Source organism: Dermochelys coriacea, chromosome 1, assembly GCF_009764565.3.
Source record: "Dermochelys coriacea isolate rDerCor1 chromosome 1, rDerCor1.pri.v4, whole genome shotgun sequence".
In the NCBI taxonomy this organism is placed as follows: Eukaryota; Metazoa; Chordata; order Testudines; family Dermochelyidae; genus Dermochelys; species Dermochelys coriacea.
The window spans coordinates 349,215,078-349,234,573 of record NC_050068.2 but is presented as its reverse complement, the minus strand read 5'-3'; the positions used below and the strand labels follow the sequence as shown (position 1 = coordinate 349,234,573).

Here is a 19,496-nt window from a genome sequence, read left to right as displayed (position 1 = left end):
AGTAGTTCTCCTAGCTATCCTTTGTGTGATCCTAAACCCCCATTTAAATGAGTACCGATTACTTGACATTCCTGGAGTTTTCACCCTTATCTCATGAATATCAGGAATTGGGACCATCTCGATTTTTTCCAGAGTGGGGTTCAGCTTCTCAAGCACTTGCGGTACCAAATGGCTTTTGGAGCCCGTGAAATGTCATTCTGCCACGTCACAACTTGATTTGGTGCAAAAGTGATAGTGGGTCGGGATGCGCTGGTACAACATCAGAGTTTGTCCGCAGGACAAAGTCTGTAAAAGGGTTGCCTTCACTCTTGTAGTGTCATAAATTATAGATAGAAGTATCCACCTCCTGCAGTTCATATTGGGTTTTCCTGTAGAAGGAGACTGTTGGTCAAATTTGACACCAAATACAGGTTGGGCATTGTGGGACACCTCTTGGAGGCCATTTACAGCGACCTAACCAAGTGCAGTGTCTACCCTGACACTGCATTGATCTAACTTTGTCGCAGAATGTTCCATGCCTCTCATCGAGGTGGTTTTATTTTGTCGGCGTAGCAGGAGAGTTAAATCGGCGGGAGGAGTATTGCAGTATGTCAATCTCCGCTGTTTTGTCGACGAATGCTGACTGTGTGGTGTAGACAAGGCCCGAGTGACTTGGTTTTAATGTACACTGTAAGTTCCTTGAAGCAGGGATTGTCTCTGCCTGTAAGGTTCCAGCAGAGTAGAATCTGGGTCTGTAGGGCTTCAGGTGATGAATGCTTCCACCCTGTCACTTGGCAGCTAAGGCATAGCGTGCACTATAAATCATAGGGGAATAAGCAACACAGGACATGCCTCTCACCAAATACCCAATGGCAGCAGCCCTGCGACCTCTGATTGCTCCAGGCGCATTATTTAGGCACAGAGTGAGTTCCAGGAAGCTGCCTCTGCAGCCTCCCGGTTCCTGGCCTCATGCTACAACAGACCCCACTCTTGTTCCCTGCTTCGGACTTTGGCTCTAACTCCTGGCTTGACTCCTCTTCTGTGGCTAGTCTCCTGACTCCTGACACTGTCTCTGACCACTGGCTTGACTTCTGATGCCTGCTGCAGCCACTAGGCCTGACTGCTAGTCCTGCCCGATTGCCCACGTTCCAGTCGTGACACACTCAGTTTCAGTACCCTGCACAATGGGGGTTCTGATCCACATTTGTATTGTAAGATAAATCATAATTATTTGTATCTATCCCTGGACTTTTGTGGCCCCTTTTGCTACAAAACTCAGCAGCAATAGAAATAACTTCAAAAATAATCCCAAGGAAACATTCCCCACAGTGCCATCAACTCCCATTGGCTAGTGCCAGAGAACCTGGGGATGCAGTTGACTAGAAATGGGGAAATGCAAAAAAGTAAACAAGTGGCATAAATGGTGTTAAGTCAATTAGATTTTAAAAATGCCATTATAGCAAACAGTGGTGCTGGTAACACACATTCAGTGGGTTTTTGCTTATTTGTGTTGTATTATTTTGTAGCTTAGCAATGAGTATGGATCCCCCACTTTAATAGTGTGACATTAAAGTGAACAGAGTATTTTCTAGGCTCAGTCAGAGCTACCTAAACCCATCCACCATGTTTCCTCCTCACCCTGGCTGCATTTTTTTTCATTTACGCTGTGAGCATGATTTTTAAACTTGCGCATCCTTCCTCTCTCACTTCAGTGCCCATGTAATTAAGGAACTGGTCTGAGAATCCGGAGATCTGAATTCTGTTCCTGGTTCTTCCACAGACTCTGTCCTTGGGGAAAGGCACATTTCTGTCCTTCCATTTCCTGTCTGTAAAACGGGAATAATACTTCCTTACTTCACAGAGGTGTAGTTAAGGTACATTAATTCTTGTGAGGTACTTGGTGGTGGTAGAAAAGCCTATTAATAATAATACCTCACTCTTCGATAGCACTTTTCATCCATGGATCTCAAAGTGCTTTACAGAGGAGGTCAGGATCATTATCCATACGTTACAGATTGGGAAACTGAGGCTCAGAATGGGGACCTGATATGCCTAAGGTCACCCCACAGGTCAGGAGCAGAGCTTGGAATAGAATCTAGGGTCTCCCAAGTCTCAGTCCAGGGCTTTCCACTAGGCCAGGCTGTCCCCAATCTAGTTAATTTAGGCATCCAGTTTCCACATGTTTGCTCAAATGAGTAGATCGGCCCTGAGGTGCCCCTTTGAGAACTTGGCACTGGAACTGGTAAGTGGGGCTATCTGTCTCTAATTCCTATTGTCTTCCCCAATAGAACTGTACAGCTACACGGAGGAGCCGGAGTTCACCATCAACAGGAAGTGCTTCGAAGAGGATTTTCAAACTCAAGGTATCCCAGTCCAGACTATTGCATGTCATGTGGCAAGATGGGTCCCAACCCTGCAAACCTGGCCTCATGAGGAGTCCTTACCTGGGTGAACAGACCTCAGTGGGACTGCTCAGATGGGAGAGGTGGTACTTGTGCCAATTAAGTTTTGCAGGATTGGATCCGTATATTGCGCCTTCGGTGTCTGGGCTGACTCAGGGTTTGAGGTGGGGTTGTGAGAATTGGGCCTACAAATGGCTTTCCTTGTGAGCCCAGCTGTAAGGAATCAGCAGAAATTCATCAGAAGTCACAATAACTAAGACTATGATTTAGTCACGGGTATTTTTAGTAAAGGTCATGGGCAGTAAACAAAAATTCACGGCCCGTGACCTGTCCATGACTTGTACTATTTACCGTAACTAAAACGTGGGCTGGGTCTGCAGGTGCTCTATGGGGGGGGGTCAGTCTGGAGGTACAGCAGTGTACTTGGGGGTGGCCCAGGATCCCCACTGGAGGTGGGGGTGGGTGAAAGCATGCGGCCCGGGACCCCGGCTGGCACTGGGGGTGTGGGGAACAGTGGGGCTGGTAGGCTTCCTACCCAATTCCGCGTGTCCCTGCAGCTCCTAGAGGGAGGGAAGGTCAGTGTGCAGCTCCCGCCAAGCTCCGTCTCTGCAGCTCCCATTGGCCAGGAACCGCAGCCAATGGGAGCTGCGAGGGCAGTGCCTGCAAGCAGGGACAGCGTGCAGAGTCCCCTGGCCCCTCCACCTTGGTTAGGAGTTGCAGGGTTATGTTGGCCGCTTCTGGGGAGTCTCCCCTCCCATTTCACATTGCCACCCTTATTTCTGTGCCGATGCTGGCGCAACGCTGCTGTCAGAGCTTGGCGCCCGGCCAGCAGCCGCTGCTCTCCCCTCTGCCGTCAGAGCGCAGTGGCAGTATATATACTTGTGGGGCTGGGGCCCCTAAACGACTCCAGACACACAGAGGGGCCCGATCAAATAAGTTAGAGAACCACTGCACTAAAGACTGTGAGGTGCTCAGGTACTCTAGTAATGGGGGGATATAAATACGAAAGGTTGTAACAGAGAAGACGAAACAAAGAGAACCGTGCGCTACTCTTGTCCGTGAGGAGCGTTCCAGCATCTGTGCCTCTACAGAAGATCCCAGCACCTCTAAGGATCTCCTCGTTCGTCAGACATGAATTCTTACCTCTCCCCCACCGACATGGGTTTGTATTGTCCCTGTTTCGCAGAGCCGGGGGACAGATGCACAGAGCTAGCGAGCGAATTGCCCACGGTTACACAATGAGTCGGGGGCAGTCGGGAATGGAAACCTGACGTGCATCCCTAGCGCTTTCCCACTGGCTAGTGACTGAGAGCCTGCTAATGCCTGAAACCCCAGAACTGCTGCTGCCTGCAGAGGGCTTGTCTGTGGGATTTCTTTTAGATGATGCTGATGGGTTCTGTGACATACGTGTGTGCTTTGCAGCTGACGATCCTGCAGCCTTGGGTCACCTACACGACAGGTGAAGCGAGGGAACACGAGAGCGGTGGCTGGCTCGGCCTGGCTGGACTATTCCCAGTGTCCCATGAGTTGGCTGTGTCCAACAGAAACAATATGTAGGGTGGCCACTGCCCCATCCCCAGAACACCGGACATACCGGTACTTCTGGGAGTGGTGTGGGCCTGCCCGTGCTAGCGTGACCTCACAGTGCACGTGAGGTCATGCTGGCGGGGAGGTGGAGTGGTGGGAACTTCAAAATGGTGTCCGTCATTCGTGATACCGGACAAAACCACGTCAGGTTTAGTCTCTGTACTGAATGGGGGACAAAAGAGGACTGGCTGGCTTAAAACCAGACAAGTGGCCTCCCTGACCATGTCATCCATATGAAGAAGGGTGCTGAAAACTGGTCTAGTGCCCAGAAAAGTCTGTGTGTGTCTCCAGCATGCCAATGATACTGGATACTATTCCACTTGGCTTCCTTCCGTCTGCTTTGACACCTATCCCTGTAGTATCTGAAAGACGATGGAATGGGATCCCTGAAGGAAAAGGGACCAGACCACTGGGGGGCCAAGATCTTGGATCATTCTCATCTCTTGTTTCCAGTGCAGGGCAAGAGATGGCCGGAGCTGGACCTGGCTCAGCAGAAGGCCTATGTGATGCGGTTGCTGGATGGGCTGGAGGTGGTCAATAGGGACAAGAGGCTGAAAGCAGCACGAGCTGTCCTTTATTTGGCACAAGGTAACTGCCTGCGCCCAGCAGATGGCACCGTGCCAGGTGGCATTTGCACTGTGGGTTTACTCGGAAAGGTTGGTTTGCATGGTGGTCGCTCCTAAGGTGAGGAGGAATTGTTTGCTCCCCCTGCTCGATGGGTCGACTCTCGAAGCCCTGCGTTATCTAAGGGCTTGTTTAAACGAATGCTTAGTTCTCGTCAAACTGGGTTGTAAATCTGCCTGGTGCTTGCCTGACACGCGCTGTGTCTGTGTGGACCTGGCTACTGGATGCTAAAAGTTCCTAGGTGTGCTTCGATCTGTCCCACTTTGAGATGGGAATAGATCAAAGCACACCAGGAAACTGTGAATGCATGACAGCAGGGGCCACGCAGACGCTTTAGTGTGTGGCTGGTTAACGCGGGGTAGATTTCACTCCAGCTGGATGCAAATAGCATCTTCATTTACACAAGCGCTTAAGGTATTTCTGCATTGCCTGTCACTGTGGTATGCTAGTGCCAGCCGAAGGCTGTTGTGCATCCAGACGCAGGGCTAATGTCATAGTTAAGAAATAAGAAAAGGAGTACTTGTGGCACCTTAGAGACTAACAAATTACAAGTACTCCTTTTCTTTTTGCGAATACAGACTAACATGGCTGCTACTCTGAAACCTGTGATTATGCAAGGCACTGAATTTAGCCGTATAGAGTGGAAAAAATTTGTTAGTCTCTAAGGTGCCACAAGTACTCCTTTTCTTTTTGCGAATACAGACTAACACGGCTGCTACTCTGAAACCTATAGTTAAGAAATGAATCTCTTAGGAGACTGAATGGTTCATGGGATTGGGAATAGAAACTGAAGACTTTAAACTCTAGATCTGGATGCTGCCAGGTACTCAGCACCTACGTTCTGCAGCGATGGGACATTAGAAATGCCTAGTGTGGAGGTTGCTGGAATAAATCCAGTCCAGGTCAGCAGGGACTAAGTTATCACCTGCAGGCTGCTTGGTCTGCTTGAAAAGAGTCCCATAGGAGACCCTTTATGATTTCAATTTACAGCAGGGTCCCTCAGTGCCCAGCTGGGTAGTTCCTCACTAAGCATCTCCCTTTCCCCCACACTTGGCTTCTCTCTCCCCCACACTTCCTTCCTGTGTTTCCTTCTGTTCTTCCTTCTCCTTTTTCATGTTGTGCAGGTCAGCCAGGGGGTAATTGGATATTGTCAGGCTGATCTTCGGCACCATGAGACCCTCACTTTCTGAGTTAATTTCTCTTCCCCTCCTCCCAAATCCCAAACCAACCTTACATGAAATGGAAACTGGAAGTATTTGCCCTTCATCATTTGCCCCTTTTGAGGGAGGTTTCTTTGACTGAGCGTTGGCTATTCCTGCACATGGATGTATTGTTGTGCAGTTATTTAATATCAGCCATCTTGTGAGGGTGGACAGGTGGGGTGAGGGGTTGGTTCTCGGTGCAGTTCTTCATGGATTGTTGTCAATCAGAGAGGCTGTCACCACGTTAGGCGTCATTAGAGTCCTAGAATTTAAGCTCGGAAGAGACCAGCTCATGTTGTTTGACCTCTCGCGTCATACAGGGCACCAGCACCAGCCAGCACCTGGGCACCAAACTCAACAAGTGAAATCAAACCAAAGTATTACAGCCCTCAGGAGACTAAATTAGCGTGCGCCACAAGTGGTGAGCAGGAGGGACCAAGGTGCACCAGTGCCCAAGGCCCTGCAATGGCAGGGAATTGATTTAATGCGTTATACCTAGATGATTCTGGCAAGCAACCCACACCTTCTGCTGCAGAGAAAGGCAAAACCGCCCCCACGCAGCCAATCTGACTTGTGGGAAATTCCCTCCCCACCCCACATATGGTGATCACTTAGACCCTGAGCATGTTGGCTGCAGAATTGGAGAGAAACCAGTGGTTGAATGGGAAGCTGAGCCTAAACTCCCCTCTCACTCCGATAAGTGGTCCCTCCATATTGCAGTGGAGGAAGCTTGCATGGCTGATGCTCCTGTTCCTCATACTCCATTCCTGCCAGCCTGGTACCTTTCACCAACACTGATTTCACCTTAAAGCTGCCTCTCTTCCCATGGTTTGCTCCATTGGCCTCTCTGTTTCCCCCAGGTGTATTTGGCGAGTGTGACATGGAAGCGGAGGTCCTGCATTGGTCTCGGCACAATAACTTCCTGCTGTACCAGATGGGGACTTTCTCAGCCTTCCTGGAGCTACTGAACATGGAAATAGAGTGAGAGGGTTTAGCGTTCCCTGGTCTGCTCTCTTCTTTATAACACATACATCTGCGGGATGTCCCCATTTGGTTTTGGCTACTTGCTAATGGAGGGGAGAGGAGGGTTGAACAAAGGTGGTCTAATCACCAGAGCAGTTAACTCTGTGAGAGTGAGATGGTTTAATGTAGAAAGGACCATTTAGTGTAGATGATTTAGTGTAGAAAAGCCCAAGGAGGTTGTGGAATTTCCGTCATTGGCAGGTTTTAAGAACAAGTTAGACAAACACCTGTCAGGAATGGTCTAGTTATTACATAGCCCTGCCTTGGGTGCAGGGGACTGGACTAGATGACCTACTGCAGTCCCTTCCAGTCGTACACTTCTATGAGTCTTTGGCTATTCATAGTGTAAATGGGCCCTAGATGTGGCCTTGTCTGGTCTGAGTGGTGGCGTGTCTCGCCATCCTGAGCAGCAACTGACTGACTGGAGATTTGACCACGAACTCCTGTTGTCCTCGTTCTTCATTGCAGCAATAGCCAGGCTTGCAGCAGTGCCCTGAGGAAACCAGCCATCTCCTTAGCAGATAGTACAGAGCTCAGGTAACCTGTCTTTTCACCCCGTGTCCTCCATTCTAGAACCTGTCCGCCCGCCCTTGAATGGGACGTGAGCTGTCAGGTCAGCGGGCATCCAGCCCATCTGTCCGCTGCCTTGGCCAAAGCGCCAGGGAAATCCCCAGGCTTATTCTTTAGGCATCAGAGCTCTTCAGGCTAAGTTCAGTGAGGGTGTCTGGTGGCCCCATCGCAGCTGCCCCACAGAGAGAGGTGAGTGCCTTCAGCTCTCTGGGCCAGCAGAGTCTGGCATTGCTACTGCAGCTGCACGTTCAGCTCCTGGGAGGAAAGGGGATGAAACGTCAAGTCGTCTTATGGCCCCTACTCCTTCTTTGGCCTTGAAGGGGCATTGATGGACTCCCCAGAAGATTGCAGCAAGCCCTTTGCTGTGGGGAAGGTTGCCTGGATATGTTGTAGCTGAAGGAATATGTGGGGAGACGCGATCAAACTGAGGGGGGTCAGGAACAGGTGGGTAAACTCATAATCCAAGGGGAAGCAGTATCTCAGATGAGAAAATGCAGTTTGTTTTAGTTGTCCTTTCTGTCACCTTGCTGGCCCCGTGGGATCATTCCAGGGCATCACCCTAACGCGGCGGGTCCCACAAGCATCCGCTGGTTGCACCCCGAGCAATTGCAATGCAGTGCGATGGAAGGTCCAGCCTTTGAGACCTGCAGGCTCTGCCTCTGGCGCAGGGGGCAGATTGTGGAACAGTCTGGATGGTAATGTAGGGCTTGCATGCTCTACTGCTGCCTGACTGTTCGGGCAGAGCGAAGGTCACTGGATTGTTCCAGGAAAACCCCAGACCCCCTTCCTTCCAGACTTTCTCCATCTCTTGGACTGGCCTTAGTAGTGGAAGGGGCAGGCTGGCCTCCTGACCACACCTTGGAGAGAGGAGTAATTGGGGGCTGGGGAATGGAGAGGCTGGGATCCCCCCCCAAATCCTATAGACTGGGGCGACCTGTAGTGGAAATGGACTGTGGGTGGCTGTGCAACCTGCCTGTCGTGATGCCTTCTCTCCAGGGTGCTGCTGAGCGTCATGTACCTGATGGTGGAGAACATCCGTGTGGAGGCGGAGGCTGACCTGCCCGAGTGGAAGAGCTCCCGGGAGACCTTCAGGACAGAGCTGAGTTAGTAGCTGGCCACCCTCCAAAGCTCCGTTTCTCTCTCACATGCAACCATGTCTGGGGGGGTGCCACCCTCTCCACCGTCCCGTGCTGTGAAGGCCTCAGAGAGTAGCTGTAAAACCAGAGGGAACAAACCACTAGCAAATGTAAAGGGATCCCCCTTATTCCAACAGCCCAAGGTCAAGCCAATTTTGGGCTAAGACTGTGGAGACTCTAGTGATGGGTGGGGGGGATTGTTGGGGGCTGGTTGCTATTGGCACCATCAGCAAAGACAATGTCCCTGACGGGGCCTGCATGACGTGCTAATAAACTCGCTCCAGCGGCGAGAGCATGGGAAGCGGGGGAGATTCTCTTGCTCCAAGCTTGTTTTGTTTCGGTCCTCTCCCTCGCAGGTTTTCCTGTGCACAGCGAAGAACCATTTGCTCTGTTGCTCTTCACCATGGTGGCCAAGTTCTGCAGTGGGCATGCCCCGCACTTCCCCATGAAGAAGGTCCTGCTCCTGCTGTGGAAGGTGCTTCTGGTGGGTGAGATCCTTTTGCTTTCCAAGAATCTCCTGAATCGGGGAGGGGGTTATATATTGGGAGGCTGCTGCCTGGCCTCCCTTTGTTAATTAACTCAGCCTTATAGAGGTCCCAGCATCGAAGTCTCATCGTCACTTAAAACTCATTTAATGCTAGATTGAAAAAGGCACTAGATAAAACAGGGAGCAATCTGCACTGGTCCGAGGGGATCTCCTGGTTTGAGTTATTCACCACCAGCTTCTGTAACACAGAAACTTCTGAGCAAGAATGATCTGTGTGTGCCTAGCATACAACAGGCCCATGAGCAACAGGCTGCGTTGGGAATTTATAAAGTATAAAGCTTGCCAGGGTTACTGGATGAAGGGATGTGCCAGGTGTGACATTTGGAGATTAGCAAAGCATTTGTCATAGCATCTCAGGAAATTTTACTTGAGAAATGAATTCAGGTTGGCTTGGGGACAAAGAGCATCATTTGGAATGCAAACTGGTTGAAGAATCATACATGCAAGATTTTTGTGAGAGTTAAATATGGGCTGGAAAAGATTGTAGGAGTGGAGTACTGCAGGGGTTCCTGTTAGGTCCCGGCTCATTAAATACCATCCATAAATATCTGGAAGAGGAAGTAAGTGACATGTTACCCAAAAGGATGTGGAAATGCTGGGGAGGCTGGAGGCAATACAGCATCTAGAAATCTGGATGAGAAATAACATCATGAAATTGAATGTGGAAAAACGTCCGTGGGAAAGTAGTTTGGAAACACCCATAATTAAATGAGAGGGATCATGCCTGGGAAGGAGAAATGCTCATATTTTATTTTATAGGCCCCGAAGGGACCGTTCAGATCAGCTAGTCTGGGCTGTGTAACGCTGGCTAGAGAGTTTCGAGTGTGTGGAAAGATCACTGGGAATGATAGTGGGCAGCAGATTAGGCATGGATTTGTAGCTTGATAGGAAAACGAAAAAGGCCCCGCTGCGAGTTTTGGCTTTGCAGCCAGGAGGGAATAGTCCTCATCTTGCATGGCTGCACATGGCTTATCTTCCTAGGAGAGAGAAGATCTAGTTATGCCCAGCGACAGTTAAGGGTGGACACAAGCCTCCCTTTGCAGGGTGCAAACCCCAAATAGAGGGGAGAATTATTTAGGGTAGCACAAGAGGAGCTGATGCTACGTCTACTCTACGAGCTAGGGGTGTGATTCCCCTGCGTTTGCACACACACTGGAGGTAGGTCTCCTTACTCTAGAGCAGGTGTAAATAGCAATGTCGCTGCGCTAGCGTGGGAAGTGGTTGCAGAGGCAAGGCTGAGCTGTGCGGAGTACATCCCTGCTGGTTTCCAGGGGTGGGGCGGGGTGAGGCATGGCTCATTTTCCCTTCTTTCTCTTTTACACCTGGCCTGGTGGCCTGCAGTTCACTCTGGGGGGATTTGAAGCCCTCCAGGCCATGAAAATGAGGAAGCGGGAGGAGCTGGGCCTGCCGCCTCTCCCGGAGGACAGCATCCAGGTCATGCGCCGCATGCGGGCTGCATCGCCTCCCACCTACACCATCGAACTCCTGGACCAGCAGCCGTCGAAACGCGGGCACCGGAGCAGGCGGGTGAGAGCTAGTGATAGCAGAGGATCCTGGGATGTCGCTCGTGGCGTGGCATTCCTCCAGAAGGGAACTTCCATCCAACAGGAGAGGCTGCGTTCCATAGTGCCCTTCTCTTTGCCCAGTTTGCAGCGGTGGGGGTGTTCGCCAGTCACGTCCTGGCGATGGCATGTTTGCTTTCCTATTAAGAAAGCAAGAGTGCATCCCAATCGTCTAATCCCCAGCTAAGAGGAGCGAAGCACGACGTACTGAACTACTGACCGCAAACTAGGGCTCTCCTCCAGTTCAGCTGGTTGAGCTGATGCATTATGCTTAGCAGTTCCAAAGTTTGCAGAAACAAATTGGATTCAAAGGGGGCAGGATACCTTCCGCCACTTCCTCCGGGGCAGGCAGAAAATCCAGCAGCCAGGGGCTCCATTTTGAAGGTAGGGAGGATGTGCTTCATCCAGGCTGAGATGCCAAATAAAGAGACGAGGCCAAATGATGGAAGTCCTTGCTCAGGAGAAACTTCAGTATTCAGCCCACACAGCTTCCTGACCCCCTTGGGAAGTGGAGCCTAAGGGTGTGTAAAATCCTTCCTCCTCCCCACTGATTTCTCCTCTGTTTCTACATGTGACAGCCCCTGGTGAAGCAAGATAGCCTGGACATGTATAATGAGAGGGACCCTTTCAAGAACGATGAGGCTGGAGTGGATGAAGAGGAAAATGACGATGTAGACAGCGGGATTGAGGGGGAGCTGGACCTGATGGAGCAAGATGCGATCATCCAGGCTGTGCCAGCTCATCGTCTACCCATCGAGCGGGTGTCCTTCCCCAAAGGGCTTCCTTGGGCACCCAAAGTCAGGTATAGCCATCTCGTTTCAGTGTCATCCGCCCCTGCCCCAACTCCCCTTACGTTGCAATGAATTACTGGTGGAATGTTTGCCTGCTATCTGTTGGATTGAAAAGACTTCACAGTTTTCCCTACTTGGCTTTTCTCATACCACCGTTGGCTGGGATCTCCCAAGACTTTACAAGCCAAGTAAGGTCAAATCAGGTCCATGGCAGGGGGACGCTGGCCACCATGGAAATCCCAGGTGTTGCAGGAAGTAGGGTTGGTTCTTCTGTTGTATTCCATGTGCAAGACCCCTTGGCTTGCCCCTTCTTACAGATGGGGGAAGAAGGTCAGTGTTACTAGCCAGTATTGGTAGTCCAGAGCTGGATACATCCCCAGTTGTAGCCTTGGGGAATTAGTTTTGAGAACTGTTTAATGAAATCATCTCTCGTCACTTATGCAGTGAATCTTTTACCTGCCTAGATGGTGAGCATCCTCCAGTGGCTTCAGTGTGATCTGGGAGCTCGGAGAACCTCAGTTGTAGGTCTAGGGTGCGGGGCATGCCTCTTTCTAGAGCTGATGCTGATCCATGAGTTGTGTTATGCGTAGTGGCTGAGATCCTGGCCCCACTGAAGTCAATGCGAGATTGGCCATTGACTTCAGTAGAGCCAGGATTTGACCTGGACTTTAAAATGCAGGAGCCCATGTAACTCTCTGGTTTGGGAGTAGTGCAAGCGTTAAAGCTGATCAGCTGGGATAAACGAAGCTGCAGCCAGGCCTGTTCACTGCCCTGCTCGTTAAAATGGGCAGGACCCTGTTTCCCATGGAGCTCTGATGTCTCTGTCTCTGCATACGCAATACTGTGGGGCCCCATGGTTATTCTCTCACAAGAGAGTGCAAGTTAAGTGACTTTTGGTTTGGCTGCAAATTCCCCGTAGAATATGGAATTCAGCTGGGTTCGTTTGCCTCTCACAGCTTCACCTGGTAATACAAATTCTACTGATGGTGTTAAGCTACCAGTTCTAGGGAAGGATGCACAAGGCAGAACAGCACCAACTTGCTCTCCGACACTTGTAGGGCCAATGGGGTGGACTGCAGATGGCCCTTGATGACTTGCAGAGAGGTTGAATAAGAAGGGGCTGGTTTTACAGAGTCGCTTTCTTAACTATACCCACATATTAAATGGCTCTAGAGATTTAGAATAAATCCCGATCATCTCATTTATATTGCAGCCGTTTGCCAGGTGGCAGTAACAACTCCACTAAGTGATACTCCAGGGTTGGATGTTACATGCAGGGGGTCTGGTGTTCAGTTGCCAAGCAAACTTCGTACTGACAGGACATGTGTGTTTTCCCCTCTCTCCCTGGTTGTTTCTCCTGCCACTCTATCAGACAGAAGGACATTGAGCATTTCCTGGAGGCAAGTAGGAACAAATTCATTGGATTCACCCTCGGACAGTGAGTATTGGGCATCTGGGAGAATAGAATTGGTTTGGCTTTTGCCAGCAAAGTCTGTCCCCTGATCTCCTGTCATTGCCACGTTCACTTGCTGCTGGGAGGTGTTAGCCCTCGGCTTTCTTGAGGCAGCTGGCACCCTGAAGGCTTAGGAGGTTGCTTGGCCATTCTCAGTCTGTATCAGGACCACATTGCAATGTAAAACCATGTTCTAACGGACAGTGCTTGCTCCAAAGAGCTTACGGTCTAATGAAAAACAGAGCAAGTGTGGAGGACTGGACGCTTCGTGCAAGCAAGGGGTCAGGGTGATAGCTGGCCCGGGTCATCTTATTCCACAGGTCTGATTGATTCTGTTTATAAATTTGCCTTTTGATGGGAGGGGGAGGAGAGTGAGGAGGTGAGAGTGTAGGGAGCGGGAGGAGCAGTGGGAGTTGTGGCTGGTGCAGATTCCTTAGTCCAGAAAAATCCCTGCATATGTTGTGGCATCAGTGTGGGAAGGGGCTGGAAGCTGCTGCAGAAGGGCTGCCAGGACAGAGGCTTTTCACAGGCCACCTTGGAAACTCCCGCAGCTGATTCTGGCTGCGTTAGCTGGGTGGCAATGTAGGTGGCTGGGGCTCAGTCTGGTCCGGTGTGAGAGGCAGGAGGGAGCCGACAAGTCCTGCGCTGACCCCTGGTGTTGCTGAGCCATCCGCGAGCTGGGAGCTAGTTGTATCTTACAGGCGTGGGACTGGCCGTGGATGGCCTGGGAGACCTTCAGAGAACAACCATATACTGCAGGGAGGGATGTTTGGTGATCCAGTGAGCGCTCTTCTCTCTGGGTTAGAAACGAACCTGTGCCCTTCAGAGCAGAGCTGGAAAGCGCTGGCTGTCGACCTTCCCTTTCTGTGTAGCTGTGATCACAGGGCAGAGTATCAGAGTTCAGAATTTCACCGTGTGCCTTTTGTCGCAAGTCCTAGGAGCGTCTGCCCCTCTGACAGAGCGGAGATGGGGGGGAGGGGATGAGGGGCGGGGTGATCTTGGCAGTTCCTGGAACATCTGGGTTTCGTTCATCTGACAGCAGACTGCCTGCCTTACTTCTGCTCTAAATCCGAAAGGGAAAGTGTCCATTCCAGATCTCCCTTTCAGGCTTGAACTGATCTTCTTTCTTCCCCCCATGCAGGGACACGGATACCTTAGTAGGGTTACCCCGGCCCATCCACGAAAGTGTGAAGACTCTAAAGCAGGTATTGCAGTGCCTCTGTGCCTTAAACATCTGCGGTTGTTCTGGTCTGCGGGACTTTGATATGGGGATGGCTTTTCCAATGTCTTGAATTGCTAGAATGCCACTGGTTCTTACACCCGGTAGTGCTGGGATGCAGCCACCTCTGGGATGGGAACTCGTGCATAGTATGTTCCATAGGAGCGGGGGAAATCTTTGGCCAGGATCACCAATGCAAAAGAATGTCGGTGTGCGCACCGAGCAGACGGGATGTCTGGCTTAGTGTCTTGTGCATGCAAACTTTGCAGCTCTATCTATCTGCCTTGGGAGGCTGACAAACTGAGTCAACCCTGTGGGGATTTGAACTTCATTGCACTGGGGAGTCTAGGTATTCTCACCTGGATCGCTAACCCATCCTGTGTAGCTAGGATTGCTTCCCCAATAGAATTCACATTACTCCTGAAGGCTGAACCTGCCCCCATGCCCTGTACTTGTACCCCAGTTCAAGCGCCCCCAGAAAAAAATAAGGGGTGCTCAGCACCCACCAGCCACAGCTGTTTAGGTGGGGCCACCAGATCAGCTGTTTGGCAGCTGGAGGGAGGTGCTTGGGGGAGGGGAGAGAGCGGTGGGTGGGTGGGGGGCCTTGGGGGAGGGGTGGAACGTGGGCAGGTAGAGGCAGAGTGAGGGTGGGGCCTTGGGGGAGGGGGCGGAGCGTGGCAGGAAGGGGCGGAGTGGGGGCAGGGGGCCTCAGGGTGGGGCAGGGTTGCAGCACCCACTGGGAAAAATAAGTCCGCGCCCGTGCCCCGGTTCATATTGCTTTTCAGCACCTGGCTGAAGAAGACCAAATGCAGGAAACTAAAAGGAAAGATACTCTCTCCACCCACCCCTTTTTAATCGGTCCTCTGGGTCTCTGTTAACAGTCTGTCCCTGACTGGGGCCTTCGGCTGCTATCACAATATAAATAAGTGATGAAATCATAGGTTTTAACCATCTGAGGTCATTAAATCTGCCCTGGAACCTTTTGCAAGCATTAGGGTTGTTAACTCCAGTGCTGGCCAAACTAAACTCACCCTGCAGTTGCATTTGGATGGTGCAGCAGACTTTCTCTTCTCCTTCACTGATGTTGCGATGCACTGTTAAGCACTTGCTGGGTTGTGCTCCAGAGGATGCTGCATTTCAGTACCAGTTGAAGTGATTTCTGCATGTCCTAGGAGTAGTTTGGGTAGTTTGTAAAGCATGTCACAGCCATAGGAGCATCCCATGCGGGGATGAATTCTCACACATCTGTGAAAATCATTTCTGGTGGGATCTGTAAATCTAACCCTACCCTGGCTGAACAGGAGAAGGAGATCGGCCTGTTTTTCATTGCACAGTGTGTTCCTTCTCTTTCAAAATCCTGGTGTTACTTTGTCTCTCTGGTTTGTGTTTCTCCAGCACAAGTATGTCTCTATCTCGGATGTTCAGATCAAAAACGAAGAGGAGCTGGAGAAGTGTCCCATGTCACTGGTAAGAAACCAGTACCCCCCACAGCTAGACTGTGTGTCTGAAGGAGCAGTTTCTAAGGAGCGTGTCATTGTCGAGTGTTATCATGGCATGCTGATTGCTCTGTGTGTGTCCACGGAGGGCTTCAGTGGAGATATCCAAGTGGAATGGAAATAGCTTGAGTCTAGAAAGTGGCACCTCACTGCCCATTTGCTAGGACCCTGAGGGCGTCTAAGTTACATGTAACAGAACAGGGCAACCACTGTCTACTTTTTAAAAAGAAAAGGAGTACTTGTGGCACCTTAGAGACTAACAAATTTATTAGAGCATAAGCTTTCGTGAGCTACAGCTCACTTCATCGGATGCATTTGGTGGAAAAAACAGAGGAGAGATTTATATACACACACACAGAGAGAACATGAAACAATGGGTTTATCATACACACTGTAAGGAGAGTGATCACTTAAGATAAGCCATCACCAGCAGCAGGGGGGGGAAGGAGGAAAACCTTTCATGGTGACAAGCAGGTAGGCTAATTCCAGCAGTTAACAAGAATATCAGAGGAACAGTGGGGGGTGGGGTGGGAGGGAGAAATACCAGGGGGAAATAGTTTTACTTTGTGTAATGACTCATCCATTCCCAGTCTCTATTCAAGCCTAAGTTAATTGTATCCAGTTTGCAAATTAATTCCAATTCAGCAGTCTCTCGTTGGAGTCTGTTTTTGAAGCTTTTTTGTTGAAGTATAGCCACTCTTAGGTCTGTGATCGAGTGACCAGAGAGATTGAAGTGTTCTCCAACTGGTTTTTGAATGTTATAATTCTTGACGTCTGATTTGTGTCCATTCATTCTTTTACGTAGAGACTGTCCAGTTTGGCCAATGTACATGGCAGAGGGGCATTGCTGGCACATGATGGCATATATCACATTGGTAGATGCGCAGGTGAACAAGCCTCTGATAGTGTGGCTGATGTGATTAGACCCTATGATGGTATCCCCTGAATAGATATGTGGACAGAGTTGGCAACGGGCTTTGTTGCAAGGATAGGTTCCTGGGTTAGTGGTTCTGTTGTGTGGTGTGTGGTTGCTGGTGAGTATTTGCTTCAGATTGGGGGGCTGTCTGTAAGCAAGGACTGGTCTGTCTCCCAAGATCTGAGAGAGCGATGGCTCGTCCTTCAGGATAGGTTGTAGATCCTTGATGATGCGTTGGAGAGGTTTTAGTTGGGGGCTGAAGGTGATGGCTAGTGGCGTTCTGTTGTTTTCTTTGTTGGGCCTGTCCTGTAGTAGGTGACTTCTGGGTACTCTTCTGGCTCTGTCAATCTGTTTCTTCACTTCAGCAGGTGGGTATTGTAGTTGTAGGAATGCATGATAGAGATCTTGTAGGTGTTTGTCTCTGTCTGAGGGCTTGGAGCAAATGCGGTTATATTGTAGCGCTTGGCTGTAGACAATGGATCGAGTGGTATGATCTGGATGAAAGCTAGAGGCATGTAGATAGGAATAGCGGTCAGTAGGTTTCCGATATAGGGTGGTGTTTATGTGACCATCGCTTATTAGCACCGTAGTGTCCAGGAAGTGGATCTCTTGTGTGGACTGGTCCAGGCTGAGGTTGATGGTGGGATGGAAATTGTTGAAATCATGGTGGAATTCCTCAAGAGCTTCTTTTCCATGGGTCCAGATGATGAAGATGTCATCAATGTAGCGCAAGTAGAGTAGGGGCATTAGGGGACGAGAGCTGAGGAAGCGTTGTTCTAAGTCAGCCATAAAAATGTTGGCATACTGTGGGGCCATGCGGGTACCCATCGCAGTGCCGCTGATTTGAAGGTATACATTGTCATCAAATGTGAAATAGTTATGGGTCAGGACAAAGTCACAAAGTTCAGCCACCAGGTTAGCCGTGACAGTATCGGGGATACTGTTCCTGACGGCTTGTAGTCCATCTTTGTGTGGAATGTTGGTGTAGAGGCTTCTACATCCATAGTGGCCAGGATGGTGTTTTTAGGAAGATCACCAATGGACTGTAGTTTCCTCAGGAAGTCAGTGGTGTCTCGAAGATAGCTGGGAGTGCTGGTAACGAAGGGCCTGAGGAGGGAGTCTACATAGCCAGACAATCCTGCTGTCAGGGTGCCAATGCCCATGGTATTTCTCCCTCCCACCCCACCCCCCACTGTTCCTCTGATATTCTTATTAACTGCTGGAATTAGCCTACCTTGCTTGTCACCATGAAAGGTTTTCCTCCTTTCCCCCCCCCCGCTGCTGGTGATGGCTTATCTTAAGTGATCACTCTCCTTACAGTGTGTATGATAAACCCATTGTTTCATGTTCTCTGTGTGTGTGTGTATATAAATCTCTCCTCTGTTTTTTCCACCAAATGCATCCGATGAAGTGAGCTGTAGCTCACGAAAGCTTATGCTCTAATAAATTTGTTAGTCTCTAAGGTGCCACAAGTACTCCTTTTCTTTTTGCGAATACAGACTAACACGGCTGCTACTCTGAAACTTGTCTACTTTTTGAAACAGGTACCAGCTTTGATACACAGATACAGACTGCATGGACTACGGGTCCTAAAATGCATTGCTCCGCTGTGATCCGAGTGGGCAGGTTGCACAAGATGGAGCATTGCATGCTAGGACTTGTTGTCATTGGAGGCTGCATGCTTGTATTAAAGATGATGGCTGTGTCATCAAATGCCATAGGTTTACTTTGAACCTCAGGACACGCATTGGCCTCCCCTTCTCTAAGGCAACACCATTCTTGGGCTTTGATTTGGATTGTACCTGTCCCAGCAGCAGTTCTGAAAAGCCAGGCAGCGTCCTGACACAGATTTGGTGCCACTCCACCTTGAGCTGGGCTCTGGCGGGAAGGGGGCGTCTCTGACGTACCTCAGTGATTGAGTGACAGCTCTATTTTTTCCTTCTGTATCTGTCTGTCGCCTGCTAGGGGGAGGAGGAAGTTCAGGAGACCCCCTGTGAGATGCTCTATCGGGCAATGTTATACAACCTCCCGCAGTATATGGTAAGTCTATATTTTTTTGAAAGCTCACCACTGGCGGTTTACTGAGCACCCTGGAGACTCAGATCATCAGTGCAGGCTTCCTTCTCACTGGTTCAGCCCTGACCTGGTGGAGCCACCTGCAGAGATAAGAGAGAATTCAGCTTCACTGGCCCACTCAACCCTTGTCCTCTCTGCTGAGACCATCACAGGGTAACCAACCTTGTGGATACGGGGGGAGCAGTAGATGTGGTATATCTTGACTTTAGAAAGGCTTTTGATACTGTCTTGCATGATCTTCTCATAAATAAATGAGGGAAATACAACCTAGATGGAGCTACTATAAGGTGGGTGGGTGCAGAAATGGTTGGAAAACCGTTCCCAGAGAGTAGTTATTAGTGGTTCACAGTCAAGCTGGAAGGGCATATCAAGTGGGGTCCTGCAAGGATCAGTTCTGGGTCCAGTTCTGTTCAATGTCTTCATCAATGATTTAGATAATGGCATAGAGAGTATACTTATAAAGTTGGCAGACAATACCAAGCTCAGAGGGGTTGCAAGTGCTTTGGAGCATAGGATTAAAATTCAAAATGATCTGGGCAAACTGGAGAAATGGTCTTAAGTAAATAGGATGCAATTCAATAAGGACAAAGGCAAAGTACTCACTTAGGAAGGAACAAACAGTTGTACACATACAAAATGAGAAATGACTACCTAGGAAGGAGGACTGCGGAAAGGGATTTGGGGGTCATAGTGGATCAAAAGCTAAATATGAGTCAACAGTGTAACACTGTTGCAAAAAAAGCAAACATCATTCTGGGATGTATTAGCCGGAGTTTTGTAAGCAAGACACGAGAAGTTATTCTTCCACTCCAGTCCGTGCTGATTAGGCCTCAACTGGAATATTGTGTCCAGTTCTGGGCGCCACATTTCAAGAAATGTGGACAAATTGGAGAACCAAAATTATTAAAGGTCT

At 49.9% G+C, this 19,496-nt stretch overlaps 1 protein-coding gene across 2 annotated transcripts in view; it reads left to right on the top strand.

Moving 5' to 3' along the window:
- The window catches only part of STRIP2 (striatin interacting protein 2), a 62,306-nt gene that overhangs the window by 15,510 nt on the left and 27,300 nt on the right, over window positions 1–19,496 (top strand). For both annotated transcript variants that reach the window (XM_038419683.2, XM_038419704.2), the window contains 12 exons: window positions 2,268–2,342; window positions 4,422–4,556; window positions 6,655–6,775; window positions 7,286–7,354; window positions 8,384–8,490; window positions 8,880–9,007; window positions 10,412–10,597; window positions 11,211–11,434; window positions 12,796–12,861; window positions 14,018–14,081; window positions 15,491–15,562; window positions 18,473–18,547. In XM_038419683.2, the coding sequence (XP_038275611.1) occupies window positions 2,268–2,342; window positions 4,422–4,556; window positions 6,655–6,775; window positions 7,286–7,354; window positions 8,384–8,490; window positions 8,880–9,007; window positions 10,412–10,597; window positions 11,211–11,434; window positions 12,796–12,861; window positions 14,018–14,081; window positions 15,491–15,562; window positions 18,473–18,547 (1,322 nt within the window). The remainder of the gene's footprint in view (window positions 1–2,267; window positions 2,343–4,421; window positions 4,557–6,654; window positions 6,776–7,285; window positions 7,355–8,383; window positions 8,491–8,879; window positions 9,008–10,411; window positions 10,598–11,210; window positions 11,435–12,795; window positions 12,862–14,017; window positions 14,082–15,490; window positions 15,563–18,472; window positions 18,548–19,496) is intronic.